Below are 26,576 nucleotides of genomic sequence, written 5' to 3'. Positions count from 1 at the left end.
CCTTTAAGCTCGCGCGTTATGAATATTCATTTGAATTTGTAGTGTTGATTTAGCGTTGGAATATATTAATGGCACTACATGTTTCGCTGACTGTTCAATTGACAGTGAACAACGGAGGTCAGTTTGTTTGTCGGCGCTTGCGAATATTCTTTGATTTTATCTGAAGACCCACCCAACTTCAGCGGAATAAACTGTTCGTTGCTGGAAATGTAAAAAGTAAGATTTTTGAAACCATGTTCAATACTCTGTAGATCTCCTTGGAAAATCACGTCATTTACAACGACGTTATAAGTTCTCTTCTGTTCCCAGACTGGCCCTAGCTGCTTTTTGAGTTTTTTTGTATGAAGGAAGGGTTTTTGAGTGACCAGTTAAGGGCTGGTCCTCGGGATGCTGTAGCCTTTGGTCGAATCAGTGTCGTTGTGTCTATAGAAATATTTTCTTTTTCAATTGCTTTAAGGGTAGTGGCGATAGACGAAATGACGGTCCCTACCGACTTCAATTTCTGTTTGTTTTAAAAGATTTTTATAGAGAAACTTGGATTTTATTTTGCTGGTGAACTATCCCTTTGGTGTTATCGTTTAGTTTTACGGCAAATAATTTACTTGTTGATTTAACTCAGAGAAGTAGAGCTGGCGTCGTTTTTGAAAGAACAGTGTAGAACAGTTAGTCGCAGCAAACTTTTCGTGATTGTCTTAACCAGTTATTTAAAAACATAGGTTACCTAAAGTATAAGTTAAAGTTGGAAGTCAAGAAAACACCACCGACTTCTGATGTAAAAGCGTTTCTGGAAATTTGATCCGAAAATACTTCACATTTTCAACTCAATTCCAAGTTATTCATTTCACTTCAGCAAAAAAAATATTTGCGAACATAATTGAACAATACTTTGGCTAATAGGAGATTCCGTGCAGCATCAATTACAATGAAACGTTAACGTTTATCTTCTTCAATTTTTTGTTTTGTTAAATATAATTTCCATACACCGAGAGTGATTACATCACATAAATAATTCATAGCATTTTATGTAATAGATCAAGTGTGTGTGTGCGTTGTTAAACTGGCTCATTTAAAATCCTATCTGCATTTAAAAAAAAAACATACCAAATCATATAATTTGTGAGTGGCAACCATTGTGCTGAAGTGTACAATTATTTCTTCTCATTTTTTTTTGCAAAATAAGGCTTCAAGTGATGGATTTATACAATGTTCTCGGCATACGCGCGGCTAAATATGATGTTGTTCAATAATCGTGCATTAGAAAAGTAATACTATGATTAGAGGCTCTTATGAAACGATAACCGATTATCTGTTTAGTTATAATTATTAGCCTGGCAGAGATCGACTGTAATGATAGATTTCCATTTAAATTTGAATTAGAATTAGAATGTGTGATTTTCCGATACAAAATATAGATGTTAGGTTGTAGGCGTTTGCATTGAAGCTAAGTTCATTTAGGGCGGTAGCAAAATAGTCAGTGTCAGTACCGCTGATCTCCTGTAAATTCACGTTTCGTACTTTTTTCGTCAGCATTTAGTTACTTATTCTAATAAATTACTACAAATTTAACTGAATTAACCTTAATGAGATGAAACTAACTGCAAATTAATTGACCGCAAGCACACCATTTGTAACGATTGTCGAATCTATTACTTCATTTGATCAAAGTATTTTCAGTAGATTGATACAAAATCTTGTACTTCATCATAGTCTTAACGTCCATATTTCTTGTGTTTCTATATAAAACCACATGAACTGAATCTAAGTATTTATCATTCTCGTCGCTGTCGTCAACAGATGACATACAGCTGTCTGTATATACAATTTGATTCGAGTAATGCATACTCATTTTATAAAAATTATTGATGATCTCACAAGAAGTCTTTTTTACTGATGCTATTCGAAACGGTGCATAGTAAATGACATTTCATTTCTCCTAGAATTCGCTAATGTTACACGTCCCGTTTATATATTTAACTCTTAATTATGTAAAATTTGATAATCTTTTCTCAACGTTCAATCAACAAACTTTGTCTAAGCCAAACGTTTTTGTACGTAAGTAATAGTGTTCTGAGTTTCCATAGCATGAAAAAAAAAATTATTCATCTGTGCACCTGATGTCACCAACCTTGATAAAGTCCAATAAATGCGAAAAAGACAACATAATCAGTCAGCGCAAAAATAATTTAATGGACAAATCAATTCCAAACATGGGGAAAAAATCGTTTACAAGACTTTTTACTCTTATACAAAATTATCTTGCATTTAGTTTACCTTGAAATAATCTTAAAATGCATTAAAATTGCATCCACAACATCTGGCTGAATAAATATTAATTTAATGGATGCTGTGATTATGTTGAAACTTTGCAATTTTAGTTTCTAGGTGGTAAATATGAGAAGATCAATCATTTGAACTTAACTAACCCTTTGCTTGCAATCCGACAAAAGTTGTTGACACAACAATTTTCCGTTCGAATCCCTTTACCAAACAAATCAGCCATTAATTGCTTATCCATTCGTGCATATTTCAATTGATTAAAATTATAATTCAATTCAAAGCAAACTCGACATGATCTACCTCTTTTTTATTTAGTTTTTTTTATGATAGACTATTACTCGTCTAAATGCTCATTAAATGGCACTTTGATAAAGTATTCCAGTTATTTTCAAATCCCATAAAATGATTTTATTTTCAAAGATGAATGAAAATAAAATGTTCAATGAATCGGTTCTGTTGGTTCTGTGTCATGGTCGTTACGCTTGTAAATATGTAGAGTTTTGAATATGTTCAGAGTTCGAAAGGCGTCGTCGTACGAAAATCAAAAAAAAAAATAGTGAATGGAAGTAGTACGCTTCTTCAATTCCGCTGGCGTAAATATTTATTTACTTATTTTGAGAGATGAATTTTGTTTGAACGCTTAAAATCGGAAATAATCATTTATGTAAATTGAAGCAAAAAATGACTTGAATGCTTCCTTAAAAATCAATTTATTGTGAACATCTTGACTCTACAACGGAGTGCATTTTCATAGTTACACAGAGAAAAATCGAGGAGAAAATGACAGGCTGAAAACTGTTCATTTTAAAGCAATAGTAGTTTGCAAAACAAATGCTCTTAAATGGAAACTAGGCTACGAATGCTAGATCAGAGCTTGTTTGCATGTAACTAGGGCAGTACCACAAGTTTTACTAAAATAACAAAATATTAATAAAATTACTTTCCACGCGTCAAAAACAAATTTTCCTCAACGTAATAAAGTGAAAAAAAACTCACGCGCTCGTGGGCTCGTCCTTTCTTTTCGTCTTTTATCGTCTTTACGAACAAACAAATTATTAAACTTTATCCGAGAGAAATTTAAAGTTGCCACCTTTTTTGGCCCAGTTACATGAAATGGAACATTATGTGTGACCAAGGGCAAAAAGGTGTGTTTTTGACCCTGAAATGTTTTTCTTTCATCCTTTTTTCAGTTTCATCAGGGGAGATCCACAAATCCCGTCAGATACGACAGGGTATGGAATCGAAAAGGGTTGCAAAACTAACGCAGGATGATTATTAGTTTGCAAATGCTGTACGCCAAATTAAAATTTCGGTTTTTTGATAAGTAGAAAAGTGTTTCTTTCTGAACGTTCTTTTGTTGTCCACCGCGTGTGGGTTACACAGAACTTGCGTTCGTCTTAAGGTAATTCTTATTGAAGGAAAATGATTGATGCGTTCTGGCAGATGTAGTGAGGTTGTTTATTTGATAAAAACGGATTCGGATCCTCATTCTTACCGTGAAAATTGCATTCAAATCACATCAGATTTTTCTCGGTACGGGTTGTACTCAAAGTTATTTCACACACTCTAGGCGCAATACGATGCGATACAAAAAAAAACTTTACTTTCTTTCTTTGGTTTCAATTTTTAACACCGCATCACCATTTACCTTGCCATATTTTAACCCAAGAAGAGTGAGATTTATTTTAATTGAACATTTTAAACTGAACAAGGTATTATTTCATTGCCCATAAAAATCAACAATAATTTTTTTTATCGCACATCATCCTATTATGTCGTTTGTTTGTTGTGTCGTTCTTTTTTTTTTCGTCGTTTAATGCACAAAAATAACAACCGCACAAAATATTTTTTGGTTAAAAAGTTATGTTTCTTATGGAGCGGCCTTTGTAGAAAGTGACAAGGTTGAATTTCATTTTCGATTATTTTTTTTATTTGTATTGAAATTGTGCAGTGTGAGGTTGTCGCTCGCGTAAAAGAATGTGGACATACGGAATGCATTTCAAAAATAAATAAATCATTAATTCACATGAACCGTTCTCAGTCAATTGATTTTATGCAATTTGCGTTAATTGAGCGTCTGTTAAATAAAGCGATAAAGGTGAAAAGAATTGATGAAAATTCTCATTAGAAAATTTAAAGTAAAAACCGATTCGAACTTATGTACGGCGATGATAATCCATCTAAACATTACATATTGATAGAAACGGTCTGCATTTCATATTGGTAAAATAAGGTAGCACAATATTCATTACCATGTTAGTTTTAAAGTTAAAGAATATGTTTCCTGTGCGCGGTGGAAAATAAATCTGAATTTATAGTGAAAGTAAATTGCATTTTAAGACTCGTGTGTTTGCGTACAGTTGTCAGCTTACATGCTTTTTATTTTTTGTATTTTATTTAAATTACTTTATTACATGCACCAGGCAATATATCAGTAATTCGACCACTGGGCTATATAGTTAAGACATTATTTCGACATAATGTATAATTTCAGGTAACATAACAAAACAAAAAAAAACATACACACGTCCGTCGGTGGTATTATGATGATTATTATAAACAATAAATAATTGTAAAAAGCGATTTTATCGCACTGAATGTAATATTTAAAGTTGGTTCAAATTACCACGGATGGATGCTGGTAAAATTAAAAAAAAACTTTTTATTTTCATTATCGATATTGATAAACTGCATTTCTTTTGAACGGAAAATGAAGCATGAAAAAATCCATCAATTCTATAGATTGAACTTGTGTACTTAGCTCTCAATAAGAGCCTGTTATCCGGTTACTTTGCGGTTCAAAATTTTTTCACGATTCAATGACGAAAAGTAAAACTTTTGTTGCTCTTCAGGCACACGATGTGCATTGTCACACTCGGTTTCAAGTGACAATTTCACATCTAGTGTCTAAAAAAGCCATTATAACCCGGCTGCGCAAATAGTTATAACGAGTGCAGCCAATCAAAAAATGCCGTCTGTCTTACGTATCAGAGCTTGAGCCAATCAAATAATGGTATTGGCCTCACCAGAAAGAAATTCACTGTTATTTGCACATCACGTTTCTGCATTATAGTACCTACATTACATTAGGGGTCGTTCATTAATTACGTAACGCAAGACAGAGTATAATACATACATTTTATTCTCCTACATTTTGCGTGACATGTTGAGAATGTCTCCGACTCTAATTAACAAATTTCACACATTAAATACAATTTTTGACGTCAGCAATATTTTGTCCAACTGTCAGTTGTAAATATTTAAATTTATGGCGCACTTATGGCGTGAATACGTTCGGCATTCGAAATAGTTATTTATCCACAAAGGTTCTCATAAAGGTATTTTCTCGCACTACACGTTTCTTATCTACCTGATGCGAGGCCGAAAGATCAAGTGGTTCCATGCAAAAGATACATTGAATTTAAGACAATTTGAATCAAAATATACTTTTCTAGCATGGAACAATCTTCATCGCAAAATTATTTGAGAAAAATTACAACAATTGCAATACAGTTTGAAAATTTCTTGTACTGTTTATTTTTGTGTGTCTTTTCTTGAATGATTTAGTAATCACCCTGTTGACTCAGAGTCCATCCACCGCGATTTATTCAAAAGTGCAATGGAAAAAATGGCTTCACTGCTCAGCCCTGAAGGAAAAAGTGAACAGAGTTTCTTGTATTTTTCGAAATCACTTCTTACTGCGTGCATTCTATTGACATAAGACTGGAAGAAATCAGTGCTACCAACTAAGAAAATTTTATTCTACGAACGTCGTTCTTTCTCTTTTTTACATCGAGAATGTCTAATTGCAATTACCGTACAAATGCTCAAATTATTTGCAAGAAGGGATGTAATCTGCAAATAACACGACGTGACCTCGCAAGTAGTTGCTACGTGCATTTTGAAAATAAGGTCCGTTGTCAAGAAGTGGAAATATTGCAACTCTCTGGGAGGTTGAACGATCAACCCTCTAAGATTACCAACCTGGAAACAATCATCCGACAACAGACGGAACTCGAAAGACTCGGTAATGTGGTTGCTGTTGAGCCATTCAGTAAAATACGATTTTTTTGCAGTGGGAAACAATTTGGCAAACTTTTGTAAATATAAAAAGAATTCATGATCGACGAGTCTTGGAAACCGACGACAAATCTAAGAATGGGGTTGCCCAGTTGGTTCATTCCCTTTCCTTTGATAGCTGAAGTTTTGTATTGATATTGCTATACACTAAAACCAATTGACGTTTGACATAAGAAAGGGCACCATCATTGTTACCAACTTGATTCAAACAATGAGCAGTATGACAGCTATCAAAAAGTGAACGATTTGGATCACTTCATGATGAATTTCGAAAAATTCTGAGAAATTCGGACAAGATTCGCGCCTTTAAGACGCAGTTTGACAATTTGATGGCTTTCTTTTATCGTGAAACTAAACTTGAATTCTAATCATTCAGCAGTTTTATTAACGGTCCTCGTAAACGGTTGAGCACGGCTTCTTAATAGCTTAACAGTGAGCACAAACTATAAATTCAATCAGTATTTTTTGACGGCGGCCTTGAGAGCATCCATTTCAGTCTGCGCTGCTGTGTAACAAAGCATTTCAATAAAAAAAGTGAGCAAATAATTTGGTAAAATGGGCTACGATATGGAGCGTTTCGTTGGTGGAGCAATTGAAAGCGAATTCCTCTGCCAAATTTGCGCAGCTGTTCTGCAAGATTGTGTGCAAACACCATGCGAGCACTACTTTTGCCTGGCGTGCATAAACAAGTGGCTTGCATTAAACAAGACCTGTCCAGCCGATCGACGACCATTACGGACGACTGACTTAAGGGAACCATGCCGGTTACTTCGTAATGTACTCGCCAGAAAGGCAATAAAATGTGATTTTGGTAAGCGCTGAATTCATGTTCCGTTTCTCAGTTTATCGCAACGCAATGTCTTTTCGTTTCATTTTAAAGCCGAGCGTGGATGCAAAACGGTTGTGAAATTGGAAAATTTGTCTACCCATGTGTCAGAGTGCATCATGAATCCAAATGCAGAAATGAATTGCACGAAGGGATGCAATCTGCGAATAAAGCGACGCGATCAGGCGGCCGATTGTTTTGAACACTTCAACATTAAAATGCAGAGTCAGAATTTGGAAATATCAGAACTATCGCAGCTGGTGAACGGTCATCGCGCTGAGAAGGATAAACTCAAAGAAGAGATTACTAAACTAGAAGACACGGTCTCGCTACAAAGACAGGAGATCGATAGTCTTGACATTGGACGATTCAGCAGAGTTCGATTGCTTCTAACTGCGGACAGCGACATCGCTTGGCAATATACCGAAAATTTGAAAACGAATCATATTCAAGGTGTCTTGGAAAGCAACGATAAATCTAAGAAGGCGATTGCACAGTTGGCTCATCAATTAGAGCCGTCCCGTTTAGGTTTCAGTGTGTGTGTATTGAACAACGGTAGTTTGATCGGAATGGGATTGGCAGGTAGGAGCACTACACCACGCCAGACTCTTGATAGAGATTTGCTTTATGTAAATAGCGGAACTATATTTTTCAATGGAAGTAAGGCCTATTCGGGAGAAGAATGGAAAGAGGGTGACCACATTGGTTGTTATGTCCAATTTCCGACAGATGGACCCAGCTTCTTAAGTGCTACTTCTATAAAAGGAAGTATTTCCTTTTATAGGAACTTTGAATGTGTCACCGTTCTTGAGTCGGTAGAGCTTCTTCGAATGTTTCCAACTGTTTGTATTGGTAATTGAATTGTAATAGCGAGATAAAACCGATTTCGGAATTTATTTTAAATCCTACAGTACTAACAAAAGATCTCCAACACTCCAATCGAAAGTGCACACGCTACTATACATTCCATTTACTACTTTCCACAAATTTCCACATTTATTCGACATTAAGTCTCATTAATTTATGAAAAACAAATACTTTGATAAACGAACGTTTATTCTTCTGATTGACCTTTTCAAGTGTCAAGTAAGAAATTTTCGCCTATAGACTCTTTAGTACTGAAGAGAACGAAAACCAGTTAAATTTAACTGATCTCGTGATCAGCTGTATTCATAAATTAAAAGGCTCAGTTTAAATTCTTAATATATATTACACACTTGTCACGAAGAAGTCGAGGCTTGCCGAGATCACATATGCGCGGTGTTCGGATGTCAAAATTACTTACCTAGAAGTTTAATTCAAAAATTACACTTCAGTTCTATGTTGTTGTCTCGTTTTCGCTTGTGTGATAAAATAGAGTACACACTTGTCACTATCAGTCTCGGCAAGCCTCGACTTCTTCGTGACAAGTGTGTAATATATATTACCATGTGACCCCGAGACCAGCATTCAACTGATCAAAAAGAGCAGAACAACAGTACGTAAGAACTGGCACGCTTAGCGTTGATTAGACTTTCCATTTTAAACTCGAAATAGATGACTAATTTTAACCGTTTAGATACAGTCGGTGACTCTAAAATTAGCGATACATTTTGTTCCAGCTACTTTTCAGCTGTTTTACTAATACAGTCTCAGAGTTTTACACATCAGCAATATTGTAAGCACATTCTAAATACCATAAATAGATTATAAAACTCAAGTATATTATACTCGTCTATCTGGTCGGGTAGTACTGTTAAAACCCTTCTTCATTTTATAAGTGGTCGATTGGATGTAATGGAGATATTTTAATAGTCACTAACTTTATAAATAAGTTCTAATTAAACGAGAAACAGTTCTCAGAAAACGGAATTGACTAACAAAACGACAAGGAAACATCTGAAGAAAAAATTGTTAATGAAAACTATGTCCATTCTTTCACTACTTGTATCTTGTTTCGATAAACGTACCAATCAAAACGAGTATCTATATAAAAAAAAACCGTTCACGACTGTTCACGCACATGAAAGAAAAGGAAAACGAAAGACAACAATCAAAATTGAAAATATCGTTAAATCAAAACCATAAATTTCAATTTATGTTTTGCAAATTTATTTTATTAAAACTTGATTAGATAATTATATATTTTGATCTTTAACGAGATTAAATGATATTACAAATTTTATGAACTCACATAAATAATAAAATGCTAGGCTCTGTACGCGATGGTGTATTCAACATACACTCACCGGTGCACACACATTTGATTATTAGTCATAAAACTATAAGACACATGAAATTGAATGAATTTGAGAGGAGAGAAAAGTTTGAACGAAGACAAAAAAAATTATTAATTATTTTCACTTTGCAATAAAGTACCGCGCACTTATCGGATATAAACACCCATTTATTATGTACCACAAAGTTTTAATAATAATTCATAAACTGCGTTATGTGTCTACAAACAGGACCGAACTAAAACAATGAGCCTCTGGGAATTTCTTGCTGTGGCAAAAATTGACTCATTTAACTAATAGTTACAAGAATTTTAACCATATCCGTCAGGCGAGTATTGCAATCGCTAGAAATATAAAACATTTGTAAAACTTTGGCTTAATAAAAAATCTTTTACTTCATTAGACTTAACAAGTATTTTGCTTCATAAATGAACGTTAGTCATACCTCTTTTTCATCGTCATCGTCGATAACAGGAATTGAAGTATTCTGAACTTGTACACGCGTGTGGAAATTCACGGTATCCTGGATACCGGGAAGTTTTCAGAAAAATTCTTTAGATACCGGGAAATCGAAAAAATCAGGAAAAATATGTGGCGAAAGATCAAATTTACGATTCTAAATACCGGGAAATTTGACTCGGATACCGGAAAGAAAACAAAATTTCCACACGCTCTTGTACAGTTTGTGTTTAACAGCCGTACAAACTCTTACCCTTTCAGAAACGACAGTCGTATCGCGGTAAAATTATTAAATCTCTTACTCAGAATCTTTTACATCATTTGTTTAGCCATTAATTCTTGCTATATAATGTTCATGATTCGCAGACATTTGCTTATTTTAGTCGTTGCTGTTCATAACAGATGATAAGCCGTTTCTGAAAGTCAAATAAGCTCGCGCAAATTTTAGGTAAAGAGCCGACAACAAGTAATATCAACTTTTGAGTAAAATAATTCGCATCTCATTGGCCGTTTAACCAGTCCTACTCTGTAGTACGTAAAACGGCGGTGTTTTCATATCTCGGAAATCAAATAAAGATGAATTTGTTGTGTCAGTTAAGCGAACTATTATCGTGTGTTTTTTCTCTTCTCTTCGATTCTTTGATTTGGTAATTTCACCGATGATGTTAAACACAGAAGAAAAAAAAGTCTTATTATTATAATGTCTTTAACATTGCGTAGATTGTACAAATATAAAGAAATCTTTTTTTTTTGTAAGACACAAGAAACAAAAAAAAAATTAGTTAGAAACAATTCACATTACAAATCTCTCATTGATCAATGTTTATTAGCAGATTTTTATTATTAATTTTTGATTAAGATCAATTTACAATATAATTAACAATTATTATCGACATGTACGTTTTTCACTTTCGGAACCCCGGCCATAGAGAGAAGAAGTAAAGAAAGAAAAAATGGTTCAAAATGTTAAATAAACACAGAGAGGCCGTTTAACTTTCTCGAAAATTGATTTATTAAAATAAGTTCATTATTTTCGATTATATTTTTTCTCTCCGTTTTTTTTTCTTCTTTCGATGTCTTACAGATAAATCAATGATTTATGGTTCAGTAAAAATTGTTCTGGTGTCGTTACTTAGGTGGTCACTGAAATAGACGTCCGAACGGATAGATTCTATCCGATAGAAGTAATGTACAAAATGTATATACTTACCACACTTAATTAACTGATTTAGTGCCCTCAGCAACAAAATAATCATAAAGATCGAACGATAATATTAATGTCTTAATGGACATGTTGCGTAAAAATATGTGAATTTTCAATCTGAGACGAAGGTTCGTAGAACTTAGTCACATATTTTTGGCCGAGACATTCCTTTAATCGACCTTTTACCATGAAGTCATGATGGCTACATCCTTGTGCAAATGTAGTAGACCACGTAATATGCATTTTTGTACATTTGTAAAAAAATGAGCCATCATAGCTTCATGGTAAAAAATCGATTTAAAGAATGTCTCGGCCAGGAATATGTCACTAAGCACTACTAACCCAGCTATAGGAACAATGTTTTGTATGTTGCAGAAGTATCCTCGCTACGTTCGCTGGCCATCTGCCTTCGTCACTGCCACACACTTGTTCTTGTAATCTTTAGTTTGAGTTATTGAAAATAAAAAAAAAATGAGTGGGGTGTGAAGGGTATTGTAGTTCTACGCAAGGACAAGAACAAACGCGTGGGGGTGAGTAAGGCAGATGCTCGCTACGTTCGCTGGTGTTTTATTATTCCTTGGAAGGGTTATTAGCATCCATAAATTGAATTGACCCTTGCGAATTCCAATAGTGCCTTATTACAAGTGATAAACGGCTGTAAGACCTGTTTCCGAGAATTGCAATTTTAGAATTCTAACAGATTATTGAAAATTCCTGAAAATTCATTTCGATAATTTTCAGGAATTTTCCAATAGGCAATAGGAACAACACTTAAGGGGAAGAGAGAGAGAGAGAGACATAACTTACTCAGACGAAAAGGATGATTTCTTCATATGAATACGTTTCACCCACTTGGTTAGTCAGCTCCGTCTTCGGTCGGTTGAGACTTTTGAGATGTCGTATTAAAATTTCCATTTCAATTGGGATCTGTATGGTTCGTGTGCAGTCTTTGTTAAATTTATGAACATTAACATGAAAGAACTGAAGAACCGAGAAGTTATAATAAATATTGAAAAACCTGGAGGTCATATTTTTTCAAAAAAAGAATCATCATTAAGAAACACTTTTACCGCGTTTTAATTCACTGAACCAAAATGTGGGTTTCGCGTGATTAGTAACACTTTACCAGAAAACAAAAAAAAATAATTTTTTCCATTGGTAGACATTAATGATGTAGAATGAAAAATCGGCATGGATACTTGCATGGATATGGATAATTGTAATATATTTCCCCTTTTGCATCTTCGTCTTTAATTTAATGTAAACTAAAGAAAACCAATATTTTCACGTATATTACAATGTGTGTCATATTTTAATGAAGATTAACTTCTCTCTTTTTCGTTCCGTCGATGTTCCGGTTGTGCGTATTTCTTTCAATATCGTCTCTCAAGTGATAATGACGAAGAGATTAACGTTTGATGTTAAATGATAAATGCATTTGTATCACTTTTGCGTCTTTATCATACTCATACGGACAGTAAAAGTCTTGTAACTTTTACATTTATTACTATCTAGACTTCCTGTTCATGAAAGTGTATAAGCCTTTGAGTATGCTTTATATGTTGCAACTTTCTGAAATGTTTTACCAAAGGTAATAGTATTGTAGTAGAATGAGTAAATCGATTACTTCGTTTGCTTTAATTTTAGAAATGCTATGAGATGAGTGCGTTTAGAAAATCTAGATATGTTCCACGGTGACTTTTGACCATATCTTGTCTATAACTTCATTGTATACAAACCGTTTTCCTAATCTTTTTCTTTCCAAAAAAAAAAAAAAATCTGTACGTCCGGGTCTCACAAGCAGCTAAATGTTAAAGTTAGTCGATTAACTTGCTGATTTTCTTTTTGCTCCTTCTGATTTTTTTTAAATCCATACTCTACGTTACGTTACAAACCGTTGCGAGTGACACAATTTTATATTTTAATAAATGCAGCAAAATGCGAATTAATATTCCACAACAAAATCATAAATATTTTCAAAATGTAAAGATAGTGTAGACGGTACAGCAATAATTATAATAAATATTATTAATTTGAGATCACGTCGAAGTGTCTTGTGGTAAGAGACGTATTAAAAAAAAGAAAGAAAAAAACTAAAAAGCGTGCAAATTGTCGGAATACATAAATCTTATACGAAATACACTGAGGGAAAAAATGCAGCTGCGGCAGGTAGAATGCAGGGACAGGTGATTCTTTTTATGCCAAGTACACATCCTCGACTGTATTGAAAAATTCTAGTAGAACAATAACTGCAACATGATCCTCTCCAGAATTTTTTCTATTTTTTTACAGCCGACCTCATACACTTGATTTTCTTTACATTTTTGATAGAATTTCATAAAGCTGAAACTACTAATTCAATATACCAAAATCTACACAATTCTTTATGTGGTGAGCTAGTTGTGGCTTAATAGTGGATTACATACTCCGATTAGTAAATGAAGGAATAGATTTTGGCGGCTGTGACAACTAAACTTCAGTTCAGAATTTCCTTATTTCTTTCACTTTGTTTCTGGACCAATGCAAATCGATCTTAGTAATTCCAGATGCAGTTACATCGCACAATATAATTACTAAGAAATTCTTTTACTCGGCGTACCAACTACACTAGTCGGCCAGTCACTGCGCATTGCATATATTCTTAATCTGAAAATATTATCATAAATAAAATAAAATCGCCGACAAGTGCTGAATGGTATTACAGCACCTTAAACCAAATCACCAATTAAAATATTATAACTGACAACGAACAACAATAACTTCAATTCATTTTTTTCGGATTTAATTTTTGCTCATTTTGTGAAGAGAAATTAAACATGAGATCAAGTTATTTAAACTTTATATTTCAATGAAAGACTTTTACTCATGTTGTGCATTGTATACAAACCAAATTATACGTATTATATGTATATGTTGCTGTTCAATCAGTAGATAAAATATGCAAGGAAAAAAGGTTAAATTGAGTGACGAAGATTGGTAGTTTATTATAATGAGTGTATTGGGTCTTTATTGTTACATGATAATTATCTGTGCGATTCATGTTTAAAAATTCGAGAAAAAAAATGTTTTTTTGTTTAAATTTTACATAATAAAAGTTCGCCATTTCAGCGATTTTGACGGGCATTGTTAAGTCTATTTAGCACGAGCTTTAGCAGGAAATATTAGCAAGTAATTTACTCTGATTGTATAATTTCTAAATTTCTCAACGAAAGCGAAATTTTACGTAAAGATACGATGACCATATGACCAGACCAAAGTTAATTTGCAGAGAAAGTAATTTTTTTGTTGATCTAAAAATGAGTAATTACAAGCCCCTAAGTTCACAGACGGTTAGCATTTAAACAGCTTTACAATCGGATCTATTACTTCATTTTATTGAACATGCTTTTTTACTCTATAAGACCACATTGAGGTTATCGTTTATTACTGTAGTCGTAATCGATATCAGATGAGGTGTCTCGTTCAAAAACCGCGGTTAGCCGTATAGATTACAAAATCAATGAACTTAGGATTTTTCTGTGTTAAAATTTCTTCTTCGATGATTTATGACAGCACAATTGTTCCCAGAGATGTCTGAGGACGAAAACTTTCTTCTGGCGAGTCTCTACTAGGCATGATTCTTCAATCTTTTTTGTTAAATTTGTCCTTGCAAGCACCGTTTTATTTGTGTTATCGAAGTTACAGCAAACGTAGAAAAGTTTCTTTGACATTCCCGGAAATGAGAATGACGCTATTAGGAGCGAGGCATCACGACCAAACAGTTAACTCAATAAAATACTGCGCAATTTGCATGGAGTTTTCAACTTTAAAATATTAACCTATTGCGATTTCAGTCTCTTATTTAAACATTTCGATAATCTTAAACCATGCTGGGAGTGCACTAATTGATCACTCGCAATTAATGAACTGAAAATAATCTGGTTGCGTCCTGTTTCGAACATAGCTGGCGCATCTCACAACAATTCCAATTGAAGCATTACATGAAAGCAATGTTTCCTTACCCGTCATTCAATAGATTCTTCAAACATAAATCCTTCCAGAATAAACATAATTGCAAAACCGGTCAAAAGAAAAACTAATTCCGATCCAATCCGACTTATCAGGAATCATAGTCCTATGCATTCTAGCACCGACACAACACAGAAATGTTGTCAAGACAGACCTCTACTTGACATAATTTTTATTTTGTCTCGGTGCTAGAGGGCTGCAATACTATAATTTTCTGTGATTTTGAAATGATTATCTCAAATGAAGTTGATTTGTTAGAAGTCGTTCCTCGTTCAGGTTTAATCATTACTAGATGGCTTAACGTAAGATCAAGAGTGAAACCCGAAATCCCATCTATCAACAATGTTGATTCAACATACTTCTATGCAATGAACCATTAAATGCCAATATGAATTAAAAAACCAATCAAACAAAAAAAGCCAAGAAAAAGCCAAGCAATTGTACGTTTGTAATAAAAACTTAAACTCAATTTGATCTAATTTGACCTAACATCCATTTAATTATTGAATTTAAAGCTAAGAATTATTTCACCATTGTTATTTCCCATAAAATTATAAATTGGTCACGCTTTACAATCTATATTTACTTCTGTTCGGAGCGCATAATATAAGCATATATATTCAAAAGCACACTCACACAGAAAAAAAGCATTCGATCCAAACAGAAGTCACTTCCATTCCGCATCAAATTGGTGTATTTATATAAACACACATCAAACTTTCGTTTGTTAGTTTACATTTTATTTGAAAATATTTAAGCGAAAAATCTGATAATTTTATCAGTTTTGCTGAAAATGGCGATAAGTGGATATGTATGTTACGTTGAACGTGTCTGGTACCATCAATGGAAAGACAAAAAATGGTTTTACATATACCAACCGAAAGAATTGCATTCTTTTACAACGTGAAGACATTTTAATTTACAATCAATTCAGTTTGATTTCATTTTCAATTGCCCGCCCCTGTTCGACTTCAATAAAGTAAAAGTTTTACATTTTAGAAGTCAATATCAAAGTCAAATTAATTAAAAGTCGGGTCATACTTTCGCGTTGTGCCACAGCGAAGTAGCATTTTGATCAAAACTTTCTATCACATAATCTTATCATTTTGCCCTTATTCTCAGAAAATGTTAAGGGATACCAGTGGGTGTATACTATACACTGTATAGTATGTAAAATGAGTCTTCGCTAACTTTATACGAAAAATAAAGCAAAATCATCGAGTGACAGCCAATTCCACATATCATAATAATGGCTAACCGTAATAATAACAACCGCCAACAACATCTAGCAAATTGTGAAGTGTGAGTATAATCCAATTACTTAATCGCGGAATGAAGTTAATGCCCTCATTCTAAAACTGAGACAGGGTTTCACATGAATCATGGTGTAAGCCGTTCGGTTCGGTAAGTCACATTAACTGTTCTCAACAAGTAGTATGACAGTCAGCGAATCTATTACTTAATTTTCATAGGTATTTTCGAAGAGAGGGTTAACGGACGGACTGAAATAAAATCTTTTACTTCATTTGTTCGAGCATACTTTTTGTTATACATAAGGACGATGTTTCAATGGATTGTGATTGGTGAATATTTTTCCTCTTATTGATTTTTTTCACGTTTGTATTGACCGAGTGAAAACTTGAAAATAGTTTTTCATTCATAAAAGAAACCTCTGAATGAAAAACGTTTTTCGTATCCCATTTCCGTAAAGGTATAAGGTTTGAATCCATCAAGAGACAGCATTAAAGAAAACGAGTCTTAAAACAAAAAGTCAGTCAACAATTATTCGGAAAGACTATATCTGCCATTTAAATATATCTGCGCGTCGGGCATAATCGAAGCTTTTAAGTGTTATATGGCCTAACAACGATTCGTACATAGAATGAATGTGGAAGAGGTTAAAACTACCACATAATTCATAAAATCACGCAGAAAGTGAAATGATCGAATATTATTATGTGCACACGTAACCTATACCAATCGTGGTACACCTTTTTATTTTCAATAAGTCCTATGCGACCAGAGTCAAGATAGAGAGCTTGGGGGAGAATACATCACTTTTTAATTTACTATTATTTGCGACTATTAAAATCATTTTTTTGTGTTGGCATTCTGGCGTATATATTTTTGCCATTTCTCGTTTTAAATTACTTATTGTGCTATCGGTCTTTCATCTTTCTCTCCACTGTGACTTAACTTTTATTGCCTTCTTATTATTACACATTTACTCTTATCCTCTGCAGATATTATTGTGGTAAATGAGCGTGTAGTTTGTATGTGATGTGATATTGTTTATTATTATTGTTATTATTAATAGTTTTTTGCCGTGTTTATGTCTCGACGGTGATCGTATACACAATATTTTCATAAATTTGTTTCTTATAAACAATGAGAACACAACAAATTTAAAAAAAAAACCATTGGTAACATAACAATTGCTCGAGACTTTATTGTTTCTCGTAGTGATATAATAATAATTCGACTTTTAAAACGGAAAATTTATCTCTTGAGACGTTTAAACTTCAACAATGAATTGAATATTTATATCTGTATCACCGCATGGCATTTTCCATTTCATTGATTTAAATCGATAATAAAGCGAAAGTATTAAAGAGATGAAAGATGATGAACAAGCAATTCTTGTCGTTTTTGTACTACAAAAGTTTTCTTAACTTTTGATAGGGATATTATTTGACCCTTAGAGTAATTATTCCTAGAGAGGAAATTTGTACGACGAAATGTGGTCCCAACATCAGTTTGTATAAGATACACATTTCGTATACTTTTACACCAATACATGTATGCGTTGACGCCATTTCGCTTTTGATAATTTAATTTGCCCTCTTAATTAAGAGGGCAGACTAGGTGTGAAGTCGGCTATATATTGAAAAATTGGTTTTAAAATTAATGTAGACCATTTAATGAAAATCTGTTCCAGCAATTAGATGAGCAATATGTTTATCTATCTCTAAAAAATGAAAAACGATTTACAATAAGCAACAGTTGGAAGAAAACCGATTTCCAAAAAAATATTGCACAGCCTAACTTTAAGCGACGTTCATATTTTGGAAATCGGTTTTCTTCCAACTGTTGCTTATTGTAAATCGTTCTTCATTTTTTAGAGATAGATAAACATATTGCTCATCTAATTGCTGGAACAGATTTTCATTAAATGGTCTACATTAATTTTAAAACCAATTTTTCAATATATAGCCTACTTCACACCTAGTCTGCCCTCTTAAGAGGGCAAACACACATACCAATAAACATTTCGTTTTTCATGTTGGGACCACATATTTTACGTAATTTTGTTCGAAATTTCCTCTCTAGGTATAATTACTCTTAGATTTGACCAGTGTCACATTGTCTCTATCGCTGCTAATAGAGTATAAGGAATTTGTTCTCGTATTATCCGTTCGTCAAGTGAGTCGCCACCGGTCAGCAGTGGGTTGGCACCCATGCATAAATGATGGAACTTGTTTATGTACTGTCCGTTTGACAAGAGGATCGCCACGGTTCAGCAGGGGGTTTTGAACATTTGTTTTTTACACGTTGGCACACGTGCTCTTGTCAGATTCAAGATTCTTTTTACGAAGGTTACGCTGATTATACTTTGTGAAAAAGGCCAATACCTTGCAAATATGTCACATCTTGGACAGAATTTGACACTGCAATATCTGCAACATGAAAAAACTAAATGTTCGAAACCCCCTGAAACCCCGTGCTTCCACCTACGTAATATACACAAACTAGGTGAGCCAATCTTAATTTATTGATATATTTAAAACCCCATCTGCTGCCACCTACGTAATAAACACATACTAAGCGAGGTAACCTTATAACCTATAGTTACTAATATTCTTTTTTAGAAATTTCATAAACATTTTCAAACTTGTGGCCATTGCCGCTGTGTATCACTGATTCAGTATTAATTTTGTCCTTCACTCGAAGTATTTTTTTGGTAAGTGGAATTCAAGCCTTACGTCAAATAGAGGTCCAACAAATCTCTTTTCCCATTAAAAAAAATCTGACGAGTTTTTCATACAAGACATCATATTTATGTAGTCTCGATGCTAGAGATCTGCTCGGGCTTGACAAACCACGAAACTTTGAGCACATACCAACAATTAGCTCAGAAACAAAAGGCTGAAGAATTACAATTTTGAGCTTAAAGCTTAATCTGTACCTCACCTCGTTTAACGTTAAAAAAACAAACAATCAATGAACACTGCTCTCTTTTTCCAGTGTTGTACCGTAAACGTTGAGTAAACGGAGTGAAATACGGATTAAGCTTTAAACGTTTCAAAAGCTGCATTCCATGAAAAAAAATTGATAGGAAAATCATAGTAAAATTTCGTAAAAGTTAAACTAATCCTTACCTAATATGCGTAGATAACTGAGCTGACTGTCAGCGCACTTTTCTATAGTTTCACGGTTTTAATACTTATTGGAATATAAAAAGCGGCCATGCGTTGATTTACATTAAAGGCGCCCATCATAATTAATGTTAATTCGACATTTCCGGCGATTTTATTATTATTAATTGTTTTGAAATCGGTTTTGATTGAATTGTCACGTCGGTCGCATCGAATATAAAGGAAATTAAAAACTTTTTTTAAAAAAACTAATCCAATTTTTCACAGACTAAATGGAAGTGCATATATACACTCGTGCAGAGATTATGAGGTATAATGGATGCACATGTATCTGTTGTTTTGATTTTTCCTCTTTCCCATTGTGGGAGATTTTATTTAGTAGCAGAGGCTTTGAATGGGTTTTATTTTCGGTTGATAGATGGGGAACATATGCGGTTTTTTATGGTATTAAGAGATTGGTGCGTTTGAGGCGAGAGTGATGGTTTAAATTTTGAAAATATTTACTGGAAACTTAAATGCTATTGGTGGTGATGGTGCATTACAAATTGAAAACAAAAACGCTTTTTTCTCTCTCGTATCGCTTTGTATTAATATTTAACGAAAAAAAAGTAATTATTTAAAGCTAAATAAATGTTTATTGTTTTTCGTCTTAATTTAATTTATTGCACTTGGTGGGTGTTTAACAGAGAAAGTATTTTTGTTTCAAATTTTGTTTTACAAATGTCGGCATGGTTGCACTTTGTAAAGAAAATATTATTTAATAAATTGCTCATTGTGTGTTATTTTACTAATGTTGATGGTGTATTTGAAATAAGTGATGATACCCATGGAAGAGTTCAAAGGGAGAGCAATATAATGATAGAAAGAAAACCACAAATCTTTTCTAATTTTACGAACAAATTGTTGGGATGGATCGTAACTAATTTATCATTGATTTTTCACACCGTTATATATGCACGTCAAAGTCGAATGCAAAATTTTATAGCATCGGCTTACGAGTATAGGTTCGTTAATCTCAATTGATTAGTGTTAAGGAAAACACACGAATAATTTTGTATTGCTGGTGATCGACAATTTATGCTACATTTTCCATGGTTTAGACAGGCGAACGATTTCTGTTTTTGTGCTGTAAATTTCTACTACTTTACATGTTAACTGGAGTTTTACTTATAAGTAGCACTCAAATCACGCATTGTTAGTCCAAAGTGTTCCATTCCCGCTAGCAGACTAAATAGAGTATGAAAATAGGGATTCTCTAAATTATAGTTTAAGGTTTAACAATTATTGTTTAATTAACTTATCTTTGTTCTCTTTCTTTTCAGGTATGTACGCTTGAATATACGACAGATCTATACCCATTTACGAGTGGTTTCTTGGTAAGACATCAAATATGTAGCTCATAAGCATTTCTCACCTAATTTAATAGGATCAGATTGTAACTGACACTTTGGTGAGCTTTAAACTATAAAGGAAATTTAAAATTTTTCCATTGAATTCAAACAGCTCGCATAAACTTATGCATAATACGATGTTTACCTTCCATCTGTCACGTTCAGCCAAAACACAGCATCGTTTTTGTGATGTTGCTTTTAAAAAGCTTTAAGCTTTTTTTGTATTTCACCTTTTCAATGGAATCACAAAGAAGCGCAAAGCTTTCGAAAGCTCTCCAGGGCACACAAACAATGCGCTTAGGTGTTTTCGATTAACACGGCAGCAGACTATTTAATAGTAACTATTATCGGTACTTTGTTGTACTCAGCCAAGGGACGGTTGCATACGGTTGTATTTAAAGCGATACGTATAAGTTTAATCGTCTTTGGAAGTAGTTTGAAGCTTGTAAAAATTCCCTCATGTTCGTATGTAAATAATCACCTGAATTGATTAGGTGTGACTGTGCCATGGTTGTTAGCCAAACTAATCTAAGTATTATGGAAAACATCGACCTTGTCGGTTCTATAACTTCTTTATTATATAAAAAAACCGCTCTACTAGCGTAGAGCACGCACGGTTGCATTTCTTTAATTATAATAAAACTTTCATTCAATAAAATTTGAAAAATTGTAAGTTTTCATCGAACTAATAATTCTCTTCTGGATCCGTTTGAGATCACTTAGTAATGTCATAATATACTAAGCGCAGTGTACTAGTTTAAGTTCATAATAGAAGTAAACATGTACAGATGTACAAGCTTCAACGGCATATCTCGGACACATCTCATTTTTTACCACTTTCTCACACAGTTCATCATTAAATTTAAATCCAAATCCCATTCATTACATATCCAATAAAATAAATATCAAATTTCTGTTAGTCGTCAATGGATCGTTCAGCCGTTTCGGTGCACAAAGACGGCAAAATGAAAAACAAAAATCCCAACGATCCATCTCTAAAATCTTTTACTTCAATCACAATATTAAATTACTCATATGCTAATCAAACTACATCCAATCTTATATGTACATGCTCCTAATCTTGCACTTATAAATTCACAAGAAAAACATTTTCACTTTTCAAAGACACACATCACCTACAACTCGAACAACAACAACACAAGCGACCACATTATTTTCCATTTTATTTATATTCTGCCTTCATTATTTCTGTATCCCATATTAGGAACGAATCAACCGACTCAAATCTAAGCGAAAACGAAGAGTTGAGCGGAAAAAAAAATCACCACGCCGTAATATTGTTTGTTGAAAGGAAACGCGTACACAAAGTTTTTCGTTTCAAATGAGTGTATACCTCTAATAGGATGGATATTGTATGACCAGAGCAAAAGTTAATCTGAACAAAAAACATACCAACAAGCAGCTCAGTGCAGCACATACATATATTTATTGTTTTCCGACGAATCCAAAGTAAAATAGAAATAAATTAAAGTTTTATCGAGATTATGTGTGTACGAACGGTGAGTACACACAACATATTACACACATCATCAGATATATATCTATAGAGAGGTTCATTTTGTTTATTTTTGTTCAGAATTTTTAAGAACAATCGTCTCGCGTACACAACAATGTTCCTACTTTCGATTTGACACACTTTTTTCGTGATAACCTGCCTACCTACGCAAAAAAAATTGTTTGCTTTTATTAGATGAATCAATGTATAATATTGAAATTTGTAGCATTAACTCATACGCAACAGAGCGGTAGTCCCTTTCTGGTTAATTGAGAGAAATTTCTTTTTTAATTATCCAACAAAAGAAGAAACAAGAAATATTTTTGTTGCTTTGATTTCGTACACAAAGAAGAAATTTTTGAAGAAAAGATATGTGTGGAAAAGAAGAGACGGGAGGTGAATTGTATGCGAATGAAGAATTCAATTAAAACTTTTCTGAAATTAATTTTGAGTTGTGCGAAAGGTGGAATTATCAGCATTGGATTTGAAGGATTTCATTATCTGTTCTTTGTATAAACCCATGAAATATTTGCATATTTAACAGGTCGTCATACCTCACATTTCTCAATTGATATAACGTATGTCGGAGTTATTGATTTTATTAAGTTTAGCTATAAATGGGTGATAATCCACAAAAATTTGACAAGGTAGCTTCGAATTGTTAAACATGGTGGAGCTACACGATTTATTTATGGAAAAGAATTGAATTGAAAATGAAATGAAAATCCACCAACATTAGTCAAGGTCGTCGACCGCTTTTTCTATTTACAAAAACGGCAAACTCATAACTAAGCTTCGACATCAATCTGATTGAATCACTTTAAGTGAAGTTGATTCTACTAGAGCATTCGCGTGTATTACCGGTAAAACAACATTGTTGGCGCCGGTATTCTACTCTTGTTAGATGTCGACATGCTTGTCTCGCAAAGCTTACCAATAGTACAGTGAAAACATTGCGGTAATGAAGTTGTTTCAAAAACCTAATCAACGAATTTAGCCAACCTAGTCTGGAATCCATCATGGGTCCTTTCCTTAGTCAACGTCTTATTTGTACAATAGTGCCAATTTTGAAAAATCGTAACGGATACCAAGTGGTAGCCTTATTCCGGCATTCGAACAAAAGGTACTACTTCCTAGGAGCCCTTAAGTGGTATGAACTGTTTTCGTGCAGAAAGAAACTCCTGAACGCACTCGCTTAAGAGTAGTAAGTGATTGTACAAGTGGTACATACATCGATGTATTCTTGTCCGAGAATATTTCTACTATGTTTGGATCAGTTTCGCAAAAGAATTCCTCAAAATTCCTCAAAATCTGCAGTTAGTTTCGCCATTGTGCAGTGTAGATCATAATGGAAAACGATTCTTTGTACTTTCTATATCATTTCTTCCCATAACATCAATGCTGTGCTGATACACTACTTACACGCAACATCATTCAATTTACAGTTTCATCTCTGCAGTCCATGCATCATTTTTCTGATAATTTCGATTAAGTCAACCTTTTTGATCTTTCATGTTATTTAAGCGCATAAGTCTTCTCATACTGAACGGTGAACATGGATTTTATTTGTGTAAAAGTAGCCGCATTATAATATTCCCCTACTAATAAATATGTTGTTTATGCTTCCTTCATTTAATATCGTCGTCCAACCGCAAAACTCATTAAAACTTAATTAAATCATTATTTATTTACTAGGCCCCACCTTTTGGGAGGGTCAGGTCCCTTGACTGACAGTTTTTTCAATATATTTTTGATTAATTTCATTGCAGAACTTCCGAAGCATCACTGATACAAATGCCTACATTTGATCCCAATTTATTTTTACATATGCTGTATTCCTAAGAAATTGTCAAATTTAGAACATTAATACATCGATTACTCTATACATGACAACAAAATTTGACAGAAGAAGTTCTTCAAGTAAGACCTAATGATCTTTGAGTTCTCATTTTTCTTATAAATTTGAAGCAAGATTTTCAATCAACCATAAATCGTAAATAAAATGCAACTCGTGTGAATTACGGCCCTCGCTCCGCTCTGGCCGCAAACTTCCCACTCGTATGAGGTATCTATTATTCTGTTTGATTGCCATTTTGTCAAATTTGAGAGTAGATGCGAAGTTTTGCGAATGTGGAACGATGAAAAAAGTGAAGAATAGACAAAACGTCTTTAAGTTACATTTCGTAGAAGGATGAATTCCCTAGGAAAGAACAAAACGCCATCTCGTTACATTTTGTAAAAGGATGAATTCCCTAGGAACGGACAAAACGCCTTCACCATACATTTTGTAAAAGGATGAACTCCATACGAACGGACAGAACGCCTTCTCATTACATTTCATAGAAGGATGAATTCTAGGAACGAACAAGACGCCTTCACTATACATTTCGTTAAAGGATTTTATTGAATTCATTGAATTCCCTAGGAACGAACCGCCTTTCCTTTATATTTCCAAAATCGACAAAGTGTGAAGGAAAGACAATTTTTTTTTTACTTTTTACTGATTTAGTGAAGATTATAATATCCCGTAAAAAAACACGACTCGTGAGAATTACGGCCCTCGCTTCGCTCTGGCCGCAAACTACATACTCGTATCGGAGTTGTAAAATATTTTGTTTGATTGTTGGAATGATGAATTTAAAGAAAATATTCAGAAATTAATTGAGAATGACTTATTATATATTGCCTACAAAGAATGATGGTTTAACGTTTTTCATAAAATTTCCTACACTTTTCAATCATAGTGTGCTCATTTGATAGCAGGCATTTTTCTGTCGTAAGACATTGAGTAAAAAACATCTTTCTATGTTAGTCAACTATCGAATTTGTTAGTCAATTATCAAGTTGTTAGTCCAACTATCAGATTTGTTAGCAGTTCACTAACAAGAGTTGTTTACCGGTTAGAGGCTGCGCATTTACTGACGAAATTTTTCTTCCTACATGTTTCATGCACATTATTGAAAACAAACTAAAGATGATTTGCTCATACTACGCAACAAAATCAAATTTCATCAAAGTAATCTTTTTCGATCGAGGCTATAATCAACAGTGTAAAATGCTGTTTTTCTGGGATAGCTTCCGGATCCTTCGTCCCACATAGCCCATCTTCGAACTTAGCCTCGGGATTTTAGTTCCACACATTTAAAAAAAAGATTCATCTAAATTGGTTCAAAATTACTCAAGTTATCGTGCCTTCAACGAAGAATTGTTACCCACATTTAACGTTTTTCATACCATTTCATACATTTTCAATCACAGTAAACTTTTTTGTCACCCACATATTTCGGTATTTTCTGGTGTAAGACCCTGACTTTCAGTCAAGGGAATTAATCATTTTATCGGCGCGAATGTTTTCCTCTAAAAATTGTTTAATGTAATCACAATGATCAACGAAAATCATTCTTTTCCTTCTTCTTCTCTTTGGAAAAAAAGTTATTAAAATGTTTATTATTGGGTAAAGCTTCATTTGAGCATAAACTTATACGAAAACACATTAATTTAACGTAACATGCAACAACTAATTGCTTACACTGTAAGGTCATCCTACGCTTCTGTAATTTATTGCACATTTCTCCAGTCAAATATTTATTTATACGAAATAATAATACCCGTTTTCGAGACTGGATCTAATGTTATCACACGTCCCCTCTGATTTAAAAAATTACATTTCGGAAAATATGTTGATCAGTGGCTTCCGATACATTTAAGAACTTGTAGCGAAAAAAATCTTGTTGATTCAATCAAATAGTAACCCAGTAACCACTGGCTTTATCATCCCTCATCAGGTCACGGATGCAGGCTGAGGTGATAATGTTAAATTTCCCAACCATTAAAACATTGTGAAAATCCAGGAAAATGGTTTCCTTCATATGGCGCCAATACCTACATTTCGACAACAATTTGGATTTTTTAAGATGTGTGACGCCTTTTAGCGTTTGGCGATTGATACCAATCTCCATCCGCGATCCGATAGGAGTTAACAGAGACCATGAACTCTGGGTCTAGACTAGACTGATGAATTTCGATTGCATGTCATTTTAACTAGTGGGATTATAGTCCTTGGTTTTGGCGCGGTGTTCAAACTTCACTCTCGTAGATCTACCTACATTGTTGTGATCTACTATGTGTAACATTTCCGTAAATTTGTGGAGTCTTGAGTCTTCATACCAAATCGAAATCCAGCTACATAATTCCAGGAAATTGATGTCAAATCTGTTACTTCA

General features: G+C 33.7%; 2 protein-coding genes across 4 annotated transcripts in view; both read left to right on the top strand.

The window, feature by feature from the left end:
- LOC119073049 overlaps nt 1-26,576 on the top strand; it is a 243,173-nt gene that overhangs the window by 169,758 nt on the left and 46,839 nt on the right. The gene's annotated exons all lie outside the window — the stretch shown is intronic.
- On the top strand, nt 6,708-8,438 carry LOC119073086 (E3 ubiquitin-protein ligase COP1-like). Its single transcript, XM_037178403.1, has 2 exons — nt 6,708-7,168; nt 7,238-8,438. Exons 1-2 carry the CDS (start codon nt 6,913-6,915, stop codon nt 8,041-8,043), a joined length of 1,062 nt encoding a protein of 353 aa, XP_037034298.1. The 5' UTR covers nt 6,708-6,912; the 3' UTR covers nt 8,044-8,438.

The sequence above is a fragment of the Bradysia coprophila genome, chromosome II (assembly GCF_014529535.1).
Source record: "Bradysia coprophila strain Holo2 chromosome II, BU_Bcop_v1, whole genome shotgun sequence".
NCBI classification, from domain to species: Eukaryota; Metazoa; Arthropoda; class Insecta; order Diptera; family Sciaridae; genus Bradysia; species Bradysia coprophila.
This window is presented reverse-complemented; position numbering and strand designations above follow the sequence as displayed.

What these genes read in the sequence shown, in the direction of transcription:
- LOC119073086 (XM_037178403.1), top strand. Translation starts at nt 6,913, where the DNA reads ATGGGCTACGATATGGAGCGTTTCGTTGGTGGAGCAATTGAAAGCGAA. An exon ending in GGCAATAAAATGTGATTTTG is followed by an intron (nt 7,169 to 7,237) that starts GTAAGCGCTGAA and finishes TTCATTTTAAAG; the next exon opens with CCGAGCGTGGATGCAAAACG.